General features: G+C 34.9%; 3 protein-coding genes across 3 annotated transcripts; 1 reads left to right on the top strand and 2 right to left on the bottom strand.

Moving 5' to 3' along the window:
- The first annotated feature begins 233 nt into the window (after positions 1-233).
- On the top strand, positions 234-602 carry LOC109134850 (putative lipid-binding protein AIR1B). The gene has a single exon (XM_019249215.2). It carries the CDS (start codon positions 234-236, stop codon positions 600-602), a length of 369 nt encoding a protein of 122 aa, XP_019104760.2.
- Positions 603-10,300: 9,698 nt separating this feature from the next.
- On the bottom strand, positions 10,301-11,088 carry LOC104892034 (14 kDa proline-rich protein DC2.15). Its single transcript, XM_010677848.3, has one exon. It carries the CDS (start codon positions 11,026-11,028, stop codon positions 10,576-10,578), a length of 453 nt encoding a protein of 150 aa, XP_010676150.1. The 5' UTR covers positions 11,029-11,088; the 3' UTR covers positions 10,301-10,575.
- A 3,584-nt stretch (positions 11,089-14,672) lies between these two features.
- Positions 14,673-15,629, bottom strand: LOC104892033 (pEARLI1-like lipid transfer protein 1). The gene has a single exon (XM_010677846.4). The coding sequence runs from the start codon at positions 15,430-15,432 to the stop codon at positions 14,947-14,949; it is 486 nt and encodes a 161-aa protein (XP_010676148.1). The 5' UTR covers positions 15,433-15,629; the 3' UTR covers positions 14,673-14,946.
- Positions 15,630-16,000: the final 371 nt, after the last annotated feature.

The raw sequence follows: 16,000 nt of genomic DNA, 5'->3' as shown, positions 1-16,000 counted from the left end.
ATATACCAACCATGTGCTGAACATTATTATCTAATCATTTCATAATTCATGTTCATCCAGCTAAATGTCTCAGGATATTTTTTCATATCATCAACATGCTTGCGACCTATAAATAGCTCAACCTTCGTGTTACTTTTCACCATCAAACACAATCCATCTACTAAATTACTTGTGTTGATAGCTTTCAACATATATCACAGAAATTAAGCATTAGTGATAAGTTATAATTAGCAATGGCCCCAAAAAACACAGCCTCAATTGCTCTCTTTCTTGCATTGAACCTTGTGTTGTTCAACCTTGCCTTCTCTTCATATGTAGCCCGTCCTCTTAAGACATGCCCTCCTGATACTCTTAAGTTAAATGTGTGCGCGGATGTGCTTGATCTTGTTCATCTTCGCGTTGGATCTCCTAAAAAACAGCAGTGCTGCAGCCTTATAGGTAACCTCATCAACCTTGACGCCGCCGCTTGCCTCTGCACCGCGGTTCATGTCGATATCTTAGGCCTTCTTAACCTCAACGTCAATGTTGATCTTACTGCTCTTGTCAATCAATGTGGATGTGAACTCCCCGCTGGCTTCCAATGCCCTCCACGCCGTGCTTAATTTATATGTGCTTGATTTTGTGCATTATTGTTTTGCGCTTTCCAATCCTGTTTTTCCTCGGTCATGCACGCTTTCGGTGTTGAGTTCATTTCATTCATGTTTCAATTCTTTATAAACTGTATTTGATTGTGTAGTAATACCACGTTCATAATAAAAATTTAATATACCATTGTCTTGTTGTATACTTAGCTTGTATTCCACTAGACATTGCATTGGTTACTCTTGATAAGTTCTCATTGTACTCCGTACACCTAGCAATAAGTTCTCTTATTGTCGGAGCAAATTCACTCAGCTAGGGTCCGTTCAGCATTACTGTTAGTTTTCAGTTTTTGGTTTTATGAATACAAAAGTTATATGATATCATAATAATCTTAAAATTAGTCATACTTATATTAAACATTACAATTTTGAAAATAGAAAACTAGTTTTTCTGGTTTCCATATTTTGTTTTTGGTTTTTTTAAAAGAACTTGAAAACTGAATAGGAAAAATGATAATGAACGAGGCCTTAGTTGTTTGTTTTATATAGTGGGTTGCTAAACGTTGTCCTAAATTAGTGTATTTAACATTAAATATTTATTGAACTTCAGTTTTTACCCTTATAATAAACATTCCTTCACTTGTTATGTTCTACTACTCTTTCTCGTACAATTCTATAATTTTTGGAATTTTCTTTTAATATACTATCTTCGTTTTTAGATAAGTGTTACACGTTAAGTGATAACACTATTCACTAGCTAATTTTGAATCTATTAACTCACTTTTATATATAATAAAAAAAAAAGTTAAGTGGGTTTCTTGTTAGATTCATCTCAATGTATATTTTTCAAATATCAATTTTGTATAATTTTTACTTGTACGCTATTAAAGATATTTATGATCCAAGAAGTGCATCAAGTTATGCTCAATCAAAATTTGCGCATATCTAAAAATTTATGCGCAAAGTGATGCCCATTTGAAGTTTTAATTATACTTGCCATTTTTTCCAACTAAAGGTCATCTAATTTTTGCTAATCATCTTAACATTGTATTAAGAATAAACATTCATTACAAAATCCACAAGAACATGTAATTAAGTTGTAAAAGAAAAAGTCAAATGGTTGGAATGCGAGTGATTTGCAAACCAGACTAGTACCTCTGGTGGGTTGGTTTTTGGTCAAAGTCTTTCCTGACTCATTACATAGGATACTCGTTAGAAAGCGAGCTTTGGCAATACTAGAAGCAAGAGGGATTGGAGCACTGCTATGAAACACACACTCATTTCGTTATTTTTAGATCTCATGACATAAATATGAACATAGCTCTCGCCATCTAAGTCCTCTAAACTCTACGTTCGAGGTTAGGTTGTCCTGAACCCAAGGGATAAAGCCAAGGTGAATCAATGGAGGGATGTCCACCAGAGTCCATATACGCATGGAGTACGGGCAAAATCTGATTATATAGGTCAAATCTTCTTCTTAGGCCGAACATCTAGGGTTGAGGCTAGAGTTAGTGAGGTGCCTTTGAGTGAGGAGCTTGCGGGAGTCTATCATGCCAAAAGAGCAAAACATAAAGAACTTAATTTTTTGGTTCCATACATGCATCCTCTCCAAATTCACTCGAGGTTAGGCAAAGTGTCCACGGCGGGGAGCTGCGCTTGGTAGGCAAGGAGAGGGCAAACCTTTTATCACATGTTGTTTGAGTAAAATTAAAGGATAAACGCAAAAGATCCCAAGTATCAAAGGTGACTAGGGCTGCTACCACAAGCTTTTCCTCCTCCGAAGTCGAAGGGGCCTCAATAGCCTGGTGAAGGGTGAGTGACTCATTAACCAATTATCATACCAGACCATAACAAATTTCCTATTTTTCATGTTCCAATTGCAATTTTTCTGTAGTAGGTCCAACCCTTTTCGAATATTTTGTCACGTGACAGACCCATTTTTTTTTATCAGTTTGACAGGGTCAATTTGGATATACTTCAATCTGATACAGTCCTGACCAAGATTGGACGAATCTTGAAACATTCTCCATCCTAACTTTGCCATATAACCCATGTTCATTCTACCTTGATCATGGATGCCTATACCTCCATGATTCTTAGGGAGAAACATAGTCTCTTTGAAGAGAGGGTAGAATTTTTTAAGCACAATCAACCTGCCTTGGAAAAATATGAAGTTTTTTATATAGCAAGTTTTTCAAAATCGAAAAAAAAATTGTAATCTCGCCCAATCTTTTAACACTACAAATTGCACTTGAGTTCTCGTAGGCCTCTTATAGGATATGGGTAAACATAAGTATAACCTAAATCCTCACTTTCTTAACATTTAGGGTATCCTGAAAAAGAGCACGAAGGTATATCGGGGTATTGTGCGAAAAGGTTAACTTACTCTTACTTTCATCATTCTTTTGGCAAACATAGCACAAAACTTCTCCATGGGTTGTCTTACCGAGAAGGTTGTAGATTCAGCAATTCGATAAAAAAACAATAAGGTCATCTGCAAATATAAGGTGTGACACATGAACTTTTTTCCATCCAACCCAAAAAGAGTGTCCCCACATTCCTTGTGGATCATTTGACAACAGAGAGCTTACAAACATATGTTGAAAGGTAAGATGACATGGAATTACCCTGATGCAAACCCCTTGAATGATTTAACTTATCAGATTTCCTTCCATTAATTATTATAATAGAGGTCAATGCGTCCTTTACTCTATACATAAGAAAAAAGGGAAGTGGGACGATATGCATTAAAATTCGATCTTAAAAAGGCGTATGATTATATTGAATGTAGCTTCATACGCCAATGTCTTGTGTGTACGCCATTATTGATCCCTCTCAAAGGTCTCATTGTAGCCTAGTGCAAATTGGTGTATGATTTCTCTCTAAATCTCAAAAAAAAAAAAAAAAATTACACATGCCATATTTTCAATATGTTCTCTTTTTATTTAGTTGTTCTGTAACTTTTTATCACAGATAGATATATAATTTTCCTTTTTAAAGACTTTTCGTTTTTATTAAGTTGCTCCATTGTAATATTTGCACTATTTGCAAATCTCACTTTGACCTTATTTTTCACCAAAGACATTTAATTAAAATATGTTATTTGATTATTTGTATTTCTAAATGTATATTTTTGTAGTATTAACTTTTTGAAAAAAAATTCAGTAATTGGTAATAAAAGATATAAATGGTAAAAAAAATTGTAAATTGCTAGTGTGAAGGTAAATGAATAATTAAAAAACAAGTAGATTAAATTTAATTGTCAATAAGACTTACACCCAATAAAAATAGTCCCGTTGGCTATCTCCAACAGCTAATGATCAACCATATTATTAAATAAACCTTTCCGAACAGACCAATAATAGATGACATATTCAGTGAGAGTATAGCATCTAAGTATCTAACACAAACAATAACTTTATTACTTGTGTTGACTTCTTTGACTATACACCACTAACTTAAGCACTAGTCAATGTTATTAGCAAGAAATAGTTTTGAATTCCCAATTATCAGCATATCATTTTCACACTGAATGCGCACCTTATTATGAATAATGTAATAATATTAAACAACTATGGTAAATTTCATACTTTAAAAAGAAAATATTACGTTGGAACTAACACAAAAACTTGTAAATTGTTTTAAACTAGAGCTGTGTACCATACATTAACTTACATACTCATCATAATGACAATGTTCAGTTGTCACCTTTTAAGTTGATTGTTAATGACAACATGCAGATAAGGCCATTGATTATTGCTATTTGCTTGAGATGTGTATCTCTCATGCAGAATATACAAATTTATTGGATTTGGGATCTCGATGGTTCAACGTTCCAACCATGTGCGAACCCGCAATGTGCTGAACCTTATATGACCCTTCCAAGTTGTTCCTAAATCTAACACATCCAGCTCAGTGTCTCAGAATATTATACGACCTTGCAATCTAGCTATAAATAACGTAACTTTCCAGTATACACCACTAACAATTACATAATCAATTGTTTTGAGCTAAATAATCAAGGTTATTAGAAATGGCCCAAAAAAACACAGCCACAGTTGCTCTCTTTCTTGTTTTAAACCTTGTTTTATTTAACCTCGTCTTCACTTCGTATGTAGCCCGACCTCTTGAAACATGCCCCCCAGATGCCCTTAAGTTAAATGTGTGCGCGGATGTGCTTGATCTTGTTCATCTTCGCGTTGGATCTCCAAAAAAATCGTCGTGCTGCAGCCTTGTACGTAACCTCCTTAAGCTTGATGCTGCTGCGTGCATTTGCACCGCTATTCATACCGACATTCTAGGCTATCTTGCCCTAAGCCTCGATGTTAATCTTACAGCTCTTGTTAACTATTGTGGATACAAGCTCCCTCGTGGCTTTGAATGCCCTTAAAGCCCTCCCTAAATCATTTCTTCTTCTTGCATTATTGTTCTTCTTTATTCTTACTCTTTCCATGAAGGTAAATCACAAATGACCTGCTTGGTGATCGGTAATAGATATGCATGATAATGACAACATAATTCGTTTATACTTTCTCTGTTTCGTTTTAAATACAACAAAGAAATATTTTATATCTCACAAAAATATCCTTTTGTTGCATTTAAAATGAAACCCGATAATATAACTTCATATCCAAACATTAAAATTTACTTCGTATTTTTCTATTACCACTCTAGAGTCCATAATGCATGTTATGAATTGAGTGGTAATAGACAAAAATGAAAATTGTGATAAGGAGGTTTATTAGGTGATGGACAAGGATTGCCAAATATTATGATATGAGATTTTGTTCATAATATTACTTCTTGAAATGTTATCTTATCATCATTTAATACCGGTTACCAAACAAGCTCTAAATTTTATTTACCATTTTACTTAGCTTCCTCGTTTGTATTTAGTGTAGTTGTTGGAAATTATTGGTAATAATATAGTTTTTCTAATTAGTCCGTTTCTCTTGGCAACACATGATAGTGCATTATTTTAAACCTTTATATTTCTAATTACCAATAAGCAAAAATTACAAAAAGTTGATATTATGAAAATATACGTTGAGACAAATTTAATAAGATCTCACATGACTATATTTTTCTAAAGTACAAATCACAAAAGTAGTCAAAGTTATATATGTGAATAGTGTTAAAAGTCAAAACGGGTAAAAAGACGGAGGAAGTACGACTCCATATGTTATTAGACTATGGACACATATGGCGTTGGTTATTTTTATTAATCTCTCATCATTTGACTGTTGTTTAGAGCAAATGTGACTTAGTTATTAATCTCTTAGTTGTTTTATATTTTACAGCTGTTTTCTTTTTTCGTAACCCTTTAAAGCGTAAGTGACGATAATTAAGATTCTGAAAAATGAATCCATTGCAAAAGCAAATTTCAATTTAGTTGCAATATCAATTATTTCACCACACGCATTTAATAAAAAAAAAATTATTTAGAATAGTCGTAACTTGTAAAGTGTGAAAATAATATTGTTAGATTCATAATATCATATCCTCTTAAGATTGTGTTTTAGCAACTTTTACAAGGATATAATGAATAAAATATAAATCTAAAAGGTTGACTAATATGGACATATGGTCAAGGTGGCCAGCTCTTTTGAACGGAGATCATAAAAAACATTTATACTAATATATTAAAAGGTGTTATTATCCAAGTAACATCGCTACATGACGCTCTCCTTTGAGTGTTTTAGTATACTTGATCCATACTCCCTCCTTTTTCTAAAAAACTTCCTTGTTACCGTTCCTACATATACCAAGGAGGATCCATTTGTGTAGCCGGGGTGTGGGATGGGTAAAGTGGAAGAGAGAAAGGGGTTAAGATAAATAATCAAATAAAAAGGGGTTAAAGTCAGGGGCGGATTTACTATGGGTTCACTGGGTTCAGGTGAACCCAGTGATTTTTGAAAAAAAATTGCCCGGTTTTTTTTAAAAAAAAATTTAAAATATTTTAAATATCAGATATATACTATATGTATGCAAAATAAAACATTAAACAAGCATGTGTCCCAGTGATTTTGTATCTCTACACATGTGCGCGGGCCGCGGGACCAGAAGGTCTGGGGTTCGAAACCTCATAAACCTGTTTTTTTTTTTTAAACCTTCTCATTTCTTTTCCCCCACAACCCAGCCAACATTTTTCGGTTTTCTCCCAAACCAAAACCCTAACTACTAACTCCCTAGCAACGAGCCAAAGCTAGCGACGCTGCGACGGCCATAGGCCACCGTGACGGCGTGAGACCTTCTTCCCCACCGCGACGGCCGACGGCGAACCAGAAGGCAGGCGGCAGCAACTTTTCCGGCCGTTTGAAAGCCGAAAGGTAAAGCCCAAACCCAATTCTTCAATTTTAAATATGAATTTTACTATTTCAGATTTTAGTCTTTTACACATTAGATGATTAAAAATTAGAAATATGTATTTGTCTATTTCAGATTTTAGTGTTTAGTCTTTTACTCATAGAATGAATTTGTTGCTTTATGAATTTAAGATTTAAATGTTGAATGAATGAATGTGGATTGTGGACTTTGGAGTTTGGATTGTGATTTGTGAATGTTGAATAAATTTTCAATGAATGAATGTGGATTGTGGAATGTGGATTGTGGATTGTGGATAAATGAATGATTAATGTGATTGAACTTTGTAGTGTCTAGAGTCATGGAGTTGAAATTTCTTACTTGTGTTATTGTGTAGATTGTATTGTGACTATGAAGGGTTTAGAATTTTTTCGGAAAGATCGTGCGGGAAACAAGTCACAAAAATCATCCGCTTGTTCTTCTCCTAGTTCAAGAGAACCTCTAAATCCAATATAAGAACCCAATACAAGAACCCATACAAGAACCCATAGGATCGCGCGGGAAACAAGTCACAAAAATCATCTGATTGAATGTATTTTTTTTTTACCGGCTCCGAACCCATAGGGTTCGAATCCTGGATACGCCACTGGTTAAAGTAGGAGAGAGAAGAAGTAAAATTGAATTAATAATGTAATGGTGGACCATATGATAGGGACATGAGAGGGTAAAAAGGGAAAAAAATTCCAAATAAGGAATAAAGTAAAAGAGGGAAGATCTTTTGGAAACGCACTTAAATGGAAAGAGGGAAGATCTTTAGGACACACGGAGGGAGTATACAACAAAAAAAACAATAAATGCATTGTATAGGATTTGATCCTGTGGCGTCAAGTTTATATACTAAAGTGTTAACAACTAAACCAAATGATATTTTGTGATACCATTTTAAAGTAAAATATTAATTAATGAAAGTTATAGATAATCGGGGAATAGCATGGGCTTTCAAACTAGTTTCAATTTAAAAAAAGTGCCCAAGCATGGGCTATGTCCCAAGACAATTTCCTCATACGTCCCATGTTGTGTATGCACTCCGATCAGTATTTTATTTTTAATTTTGATTATTGTTCTTTTTAAAAAAATACTAATATTTTCTGGGCACAATAATACAATTTGCGATCTGCTTTCTACACAATCTACAAAATACAACTTCTGCATTATTATATATATATATATATATATATATATATATATATAATATATATATATTATAATATAGTGAAAGTATTGTGTCAGACCGTCTGACACAATACATTTGTCGGACGACCACTCCTCTCTTTCTGTTCATCCCTTCCCCTTTCCTACCTCTCTCTAACTATTCTGATTTCTCATCATCAACCTTCATTTCTCTCTCCTCTCCTTCTTCCATTCCAACAAAAAACTCTTGTTCAGCTTTCTTTACATAATCCACTTATTGGTTTACACTTTTGCTCTGCCATAAACATCATAACCCAACTCAGTTCCTAAAAGAAATGGAACACCATAACACCGTAAACACCATAACACCATAAATTGATGCAAATTTCTCAGTTGCTCAACTGTCAGATTTTGGGAACCATGGAGTTCAAGTGTTCGCGTCCAACACAACTACTCGCGAAAATGGGACATCTAGATCTGTAGCCTCTAACAATGGCTTTCAAGTATCTACCATGGATGTTGAAGGTCATTGGTAACCAGATTGAGATTGAAGAACAAAGGAAGAGAAAGAGAAGTGAAAGGTGCGCAAAACATTGGAGTTTTAAGAAGAGATTTAATCCATATGAATATATGATAATGAGATTGATGACGATGAATTGGTGATGATGATCGTAAATGGTGATGAATTGATTTTGTTGTCATTATTAATACAACATCTCTTCTGCAATTTAGGGGTAAGAAGAGGAATGAAGAAGAAGGAGAAAGTGAGAGAAAGCAGAGGTTAGTGTTTTGTTTTCTTTTCAGTTGGACTTTGTTTTCTTTAGTTGGACTTTGTTTTCTTTCAGTTGGACTTTGTTTTGTTTCAGTTGGACTTTATTTTCTTTCAGTTGGACTTTGTTTTCTTTCAGTTGGACTTTGTTTTGTTTCAGTTGGACTTTGTTTTTTTTCAGTTGGACTACCTGAAAAAAAAACGAAGACTACCTGAAAAAGAATGAAGACTACCTGAAAAAAAATGAAGACTACCTGAAAAAGAATAAAGACCAACTGAAACCCAAAGTAAGTCTAACTGAAGTACAAAAACCAACTGAAAAAAAAGAAGACTAACTGAAAACAAAATGAAGACTACCTGAAAAAAAATGAAGACTACCTGAAAAAAAATTAAGACTACCTGAAAAAAATTAAGACTAACTGAAAAAAAATTGGAACCACCTGAAAGTCGTCCGACCAAAGATTATGGTCGGACGAGTCCGACACAATACGTTCTCATATATATATATATATATATATATATTTATTTATTTATTCATGTGAAATTAAAGGAGTTCGATTTTTGCTCTTTGCAAAATGAAATTCCCCTTTTCTCCAAATTCTGAAAAAAAGTGAAGGGAAGTTTTCCAAACCAACTAGGAAAACCTTAATTCTTACATAAGTACTATATATATACAATAAAAAGTTAATATATTTTTAATATACATTTTCAAATGAATGTACATAACAAAATCCCAAAAAACTGTTGATTTCGAGGCACTGATAGAAATACATAATTAAGATATATGACGTTTTTCATTCATGACATTCACGAGAACTTTAATGAAAGCCTTTGGATTCTGGGCGTATTTAATTTTTTTTAATAATAATAATAATAATAACAATAACAGTAACGATAATAGTAATTATTATACATGTATGTATGTATGTATGCATGCATGTATGTGTGTGTTTTTCCTTATGTACCTTGTCAAATTTGCTTCATCGTGTATCTTGAAATTATTGGATTTTATAAATCTGTTAATACACAATGATATAATGGTTCAAAATGGCTGAAATTGACGATCATGAAAAGGCACTAGTGCTAGCTATTAATAATTATACACACTAACTTTTGGGCAATACATTTGAGTCACTATGAGTAGGTGTAAAAAATTTAAATCACCTAAAATATATAGTCATATTTGGGATAAGAGATTAACTAGAATTTAAGTTGAAAAATTGACTAAAATTGAGTTGCTATCAAATATAGCATGTCAAATACAGGTGCTGAAATTCAGCTAACTTATCAGTTCAGCTCCTTTCAGCTATCAGTTTCAGCTCTATTTCAACTTATGTCCTCAAACATAGCCTAAGAGATCACTTCTATGCAACCATGTCCCTTGAAAAGAAAAATTATCACTAATCTTGCTCGTTTCATAGCAGAAAATCTTACAATAGTTTGAACGAAAGTTGAGTAACAATTTAAAGACAAGTAAATATTCATTTCACATAATCAATAAATAGGCCACAACCAAACTTCATGGAACACGATTATTAACAAGCCTCCTACCCGAGACTTTTCTGAGAAATAATCCTTTTAGTTAGTAAACAAGAAGAACAATAATGCACTTAAAAATCAATATGACAAATTGACAAAATTAAACAATAAGTTGACCATCTCATAGCTGAATATAAAGAAAATCAAGAATCAAGAGAAAAAAAAAAAGTTGACATGCTGCACTGCCATGGTTTAGGGACACTGGAACCCATGGGGGAGTTGGCATCCACAGTAGTTAACGAGTAAGCTAATAGAGAGCGGGATCTCCAAGTTAATGCCTAAAACATTAGCCTTAATGGCAGTACAAAGGCAGACAGCAGCCTCGGCGTCGATGAGGCCTTGGATGAGGGGGCAGCAAGGGCTCTTAGGAGGAGTACCGATGGTAAGGTCGAGCAAACCATTTAGGACATTTGCACAAACCCCTAACTTAAGGGCATCAATGGGGCAAGTTCCTGAAGATGAGGTCGAACCTCCGGTTGAGGGGGAGCCTGAATATCCAGGGGTAGGCCTAGGCTTAGGCTTGGGTTTTGGCTTGGGGTTTGGGCTAGTACCACTTCCACATTCTCCGCATGCGGAGACAAGTGAAACAAAGAAAAGGTTTAGGACTAGGAAGAGTGCAAGGGACTTGAACAGCTTCGAAGCCATGCTTGGAACTCTAGTAGTACGTAGTATAAGAGTTTTGAAAGAATTGAAGATGAAAAGAAAGTGAAATCGGGATGAGTTTTTATAGGTTGCATGGTCACATGGGAAGGACAGGATAATGTCCATATTAGTAGTTTTCGAGACATGCATGAATGTACTCCATGTGTAAACTTGAGATTTTTAGCTGGCGGTCATGTCTAGATATGGCAAACTTTTGGACCTTTTTGGGTATCGGGTGAATTATTGAACAAATTGCTCAATTAGAGTCATGGATAGCCTGTGAGTCTATGAGCCCAACGTACATGGGTGTCCATTTGGGTTATCGGGTAGGTTTGGGTTGGCCCGAGGTGGGTCGAATGTGTTTGGGTCAAATCGTATCTGATCCAATCTTTTCTTGGATCGAGTGTGGGTTGGGTCGGAGCCACTTAGGTCGGTTTAAGACCGACCAACGTATACTCGGGTGCGGATTGGGTATGGGTCAGACCATTTCGACTCGGCTCAAATTGATTTTAGGTGGACATAAGTCAGGTTCTAAATGGATTTGTGCAGATCATGTTGGATTCGGATTAACTTAGGTCGGCTCAGGTCGTGTTCGGATGGACTTGGGATAGCTCAAGTTGGATTCGGACGGAGTTGGAATGATCCAATACATGTTTGAGTCCGTTCGTTGCAAGTCATTATCGATATCGATATATTCATATTATCAAATATGTCAAGAGATTTTATTAATAATAATTTTTTAATATTATCTTATATAGAAGTATTTATAAGAACATAAAATAAAGTTATGACCAAAACATATTTGATTGACAATGTCGCGTCTGTAATGGGCTGGATTGACATGGGCCGAGTTACAATGGGTTGGGTCTAAATGTATTTTCTCGGATCCACTTAAATTCGGGCTGACTTTAGTTCGGATGCAAATTGAGTTCATATTTTGGCACGGACCTAAATGGGTTTGGATTAAGTTTGGGTCGGAAACAGATTGGTCTGAATTTTGATATGCTCGAATATAACTAGGTTGGGTTGATTCCGGATGGGAATGGATAGGCTGGGAAATTTGATTAAATTGGATCGGAACAGATTGGATACAGATGGACTCATGGGCCGGGTTTTTTTTGACACCCCTACGTACAGTACTTGACATACCATATGTGGCTGGCTCTTGTTAGCTTTACTAAAAGGGTGTTAGTTCGAGAAAAAAATTAGACGAATTAGCAAGTTTATGCTCGTGGGTGAAACCCGCCTCCTTGGGGTTTTGCATGTTTTTTCGTTTTTTTTTTTTTTTTTTTTTTTTTACAGTTTGGGGTTTGCTAACATTCATTTGAAGATTAGTGAAACTTTGGTGGTTGACCCTTCTGTTATTAGGGAAAGATTTTTCCACGTTAAATACGCACTTGTCTTTACTTTAATGTTTGCTCTTTAGATTTATTTAGACTTCCTACGTGACATAATAAGTGTAATAAATGGGTATTATTTGTAAGGTATAAATATTTATTTGTTGCGTTTATTTTATTTTGGAGGAATTGTTGTCTTGTTACTACGCTTTCGCATTAGTTCTATCAATTGATGCGACTATTTATTGAATGATTCGATACCGAATATTAAGATGAATTAATTATACTCTCTGGCCATGTTAGGCAGTGCTTTGGTGGCCGGTGATATATTGTGGACTTATTGATGGCTGTCTGTGTGAAAGTGGTTGCTGAAGAGCGGAAAGTGGTTGAATAGTTAAGTTGTTGTTGAGGATACCAAAAGTTATAGTTTTTTAAACTTTAAGAAAACAAAATTTAATAATTTAAAAAGTTTTGGATATCCTAAATAAAAAAATTCTAATCTATATGGAGTCCCATTTTTTCGAATATCCAATCCGAAAAGTCCAAAACCTCAATAGGATCGGATAGACCGGATCACATATCGAATTAATCGGATCGAATTTTCTGAACATCCCTACTTAAAATCATATTTCTGAAAAGTCAAACAGCAAACTAATTATATTTTTGTTATTATTGGAATATATCGGATATTTGTTCTTGTTTTTGTAAAACGAAAATAAGTATCTAACTTTGCTCACCCCAATTCCCTACCAAATTAAACAAGTCACTAAGAGATGCATCAAAATTCGGAGTACTTAGCAGGTTCGCTGCTTTGTATATATATTATCATGAATGTCTTCATAGTTAGAGAAGAAAATAAAAAGAGACTAAAGTAACTACTATCTCCTTACTATTAACTGTTGGATTATGCTCCAAAAGTAGTCAAATGATTTTCCTAACAATTTGGATTAGTGGCTAGTAGTAAGTTAGTGGGTAATTTATTTTATAATTAAAATGTGATTAGTGAATAGTAGTTATGGAGGATATGGTATAGGACATGTTTTCCACTACTTAGTAGTGTGGCTAACTTTTAGGTTAGTTACTTTTTATTGTAAGCCTATAAAAGGCACTTATTGTATTGAGATTAATTGAGAAAGTTTAATGCAAAACTTCTCCATATTTTATTCAATCTCCTCTCTACTCTAAAAACTATCATGGTATCAGAGCTCCAGGTTAGATCCGGAAAAGGGAAAGAGATGAAGCAAAAAAAAAACAAAAAAAAAAAAAAAGAGAGAGAGTAAGAAGTAAGCCACTGCAGGCCATCTTCTGTTTTATGAGTGAAAAAAAAATTTAAGGCAAACCACCATGGCAAGAGTGGTTGAAAAAAAAAATATATTTGTGATTCTATGCAAAGTGGTGAAGAGAAGTGCTTCACAAAGTCGTGGTGAAGAGAAGTGCTTCACAAAGTCGTGGTGAAGAGAAGTGCTTCACAAGGTCGTGGTGAAGAGAAGCGCTTCACAAAGTCGTGGTGAAGAGAAGTGCTTCACAAGGTCGTGGTGAGAGAAGTGCTCCGAAAATGTGACGTTGGTGAGAAGTGCATCAAAACTGTGAAGTTGGCGATAATGTGCATCAACAAAAAAAAGTAAAAATGTTGGTGATAATGCGCATCAACATATTGAAATGTTGACAAAGTGGGTTCGATATGAGGCAAAATAGGATGTTACAAATGGCTGCTACAACTTTTGGAGCAAAGGGGTGTTGGATTATGCTCCAAAAGTAGTCAAATGATTTTCCTAACAATTTGGATTAGTGGCTAATAGTAAGTTAGTGGGTAATTTATTTTATAATTAAAATGTGATTAGTGAATAGTAGTTATGGAGGATATGGTATAGGACATGTTTTCCACTACTTAGTAGTGTGGCTAACTTTTAGGTTAGTTACTTTTTATTGTAAGCCTATAAAAGGCACTTATATTGTATTGAGATTAATTGAGAAAGTTTAATGCAAAACTTCTCCATATTTTATTCAATCTCCTCTCTACTCTAAAAACTATCATTAACAAGTTCATGTTTTCTTTGGAGTAAAACTAATAGGTCTATTGTATATATGGTAGAGAAATCGGGGCCGACGAATGATAAAAAGTTGAAACGAAGAATCATCAATAACTTTTTGTTTCCGTCAAGTAAAACTCTTTGTTCTAGATAGAAAATAAAATAAAACAAAAGAGAATGACTTAAAGTAACCTCAAATTCCATGCGATTGATCAGCCTTAACAGCGTTAAAATCAATAAAAGTGAATATTCGAACACAATCTTAGAACACCAATTAATAAAAACCAAGCTGATGTAAGGTAAGTAACATTGTCTATAAAACTCACGTTACATAGAACACCAATTAATTAAATAGCGTCAGGCAGGAAAAGATTCACTCATCAAAACAATTCATACTAGTACATAATATAAACGTCCAATTAAAAAAACATTATGGCAACAGGAAACAAGTTGTTCACCATATGCCGCGCACACTTATTTTTTGACGTCAACTAGTCGGTCCATCAAGCTAAACGTGCGCAAATCAAGAATATATTGGTCTGCGAAAATATGGCTTAGGCACACTGGAATCCACGAGGGACTTTTGTACCACAGTAGTTAACAAGCAAGCTAAGAGAGAGTGGGATGTTCAAGTTAATACCCAAGATGTTAGCCTTAATGGCAGTGCAAAGGCACACCGCAGCCTCAAGATCGACAAGCCCTGCAATGAGGGGGCAGCAAGGTGTCTTTGGTGGAGTACCGAGGTTAAGGTTGAGCAAATCAGTGAGCACATTGGCACACACACCGAATTTAAGGGCATCAATTGGGCAAGCCCCGGATGATGAGCCTCCGGTGGAAGGGGTACCTCCAGTCGAGGGGGTGCTTCCGGAACCCGGGTAACCACCACGGGGGGATCCACTTCCAGGATACGGTGTGCTGTGCCTGGGTTTGGGCGTTGGCTTACCACCACTTCCGCACTCGCCGCATGCTGAAACGAGGGAGAAAAAGAGAAGGTTGAGGACGAGGAAAAGGACTAGGGATTTGGAGAAGGTAGTTGCCATTTATTTTGTTTAATCTCTACTAATTGTAGTTCAAGAGTAGAGATGTGTATGATTAGGAGTATTTTGAGATGGAGAAAATGGTATAATGAGGTGGGATTTTATACTTCGCTTGCATGAGAGGGAAGGACAATGTATTGTAATAGGTTTATTCATTTCAAGTTATAAAAAGAGAGAGTTGCATCTCTACCATGTGTGAACTTGGAAAAATTTAGCTGGCAGAACATATATATCTAAAAGTGGGCAAAACTTTTGTTCTTTTGTGAGACATGGTTGGAAGTATGTAGCAAATTGGTCACAAGTTCTTGAATTTAATTAAGTCATCCATCAGCCTTTCGTACCCTGCAATACAGGTATATCAACAGAGCAGGGATCCTCTTCTAATATGATAACACTATTAACATTTTTAAATCTACTTTTGATCAATATGCATCCCTTTTCCTTAAGGGGATATGAAATTCTTAACATAGTACTTTTATATACTTTACGTTTTCAAGTAAGAAAAAAACGCTTCTCTATTTTTTATTTTTTTAAAATGTTTCACTTATTTCATCGGGTAAAAGTATATTTT

This window comes from Beta vulgaris, chromosome 5 (assembly GCF_026745355.1).
Source record: "Beta vulgaris subsp. vulgaris cultivar EL10 chromosome 5, EL10.2, whole genome shotgun sequence".
Lineage (NCBI taxonomy): Eukaryota > Viridiplantae > Streptophyta > Magnoliopsida > Caryophyllales > Amaranthaceae > Beta > Beta vulgaris.
Note: the sequence above shows the minus strand (reverse complement) of the source record. Positions and strands in the feature narration are given on the sequence as shown.

What these genes read in the sequence shown, in the direction of transcription:
- LOC104892033 (XM_010677846.4), bottom strand. Translation starts at nt 15,432, where the DNA reads ATGGCAACTACCTTCTCCAAATCCCTAGTCCTTTTCCTCGTCCTCAAC.
- LOC109134850 (XM_019249215.2), top strand. Translation starts at nt 234, where the DNA reads ATGGCCCCAAAAAACACAGCCTCAATTGCTCTCTTTCTTGCATTGAAC.
- LOC104892034 (XM_010677848.3), bottom strand. Translation starts at nt 11,028, where the DNA reads ATGGCTTCGAAGCTGTTCAAGTCCCTTGCACTCTTCCTAGTCCTAAAC.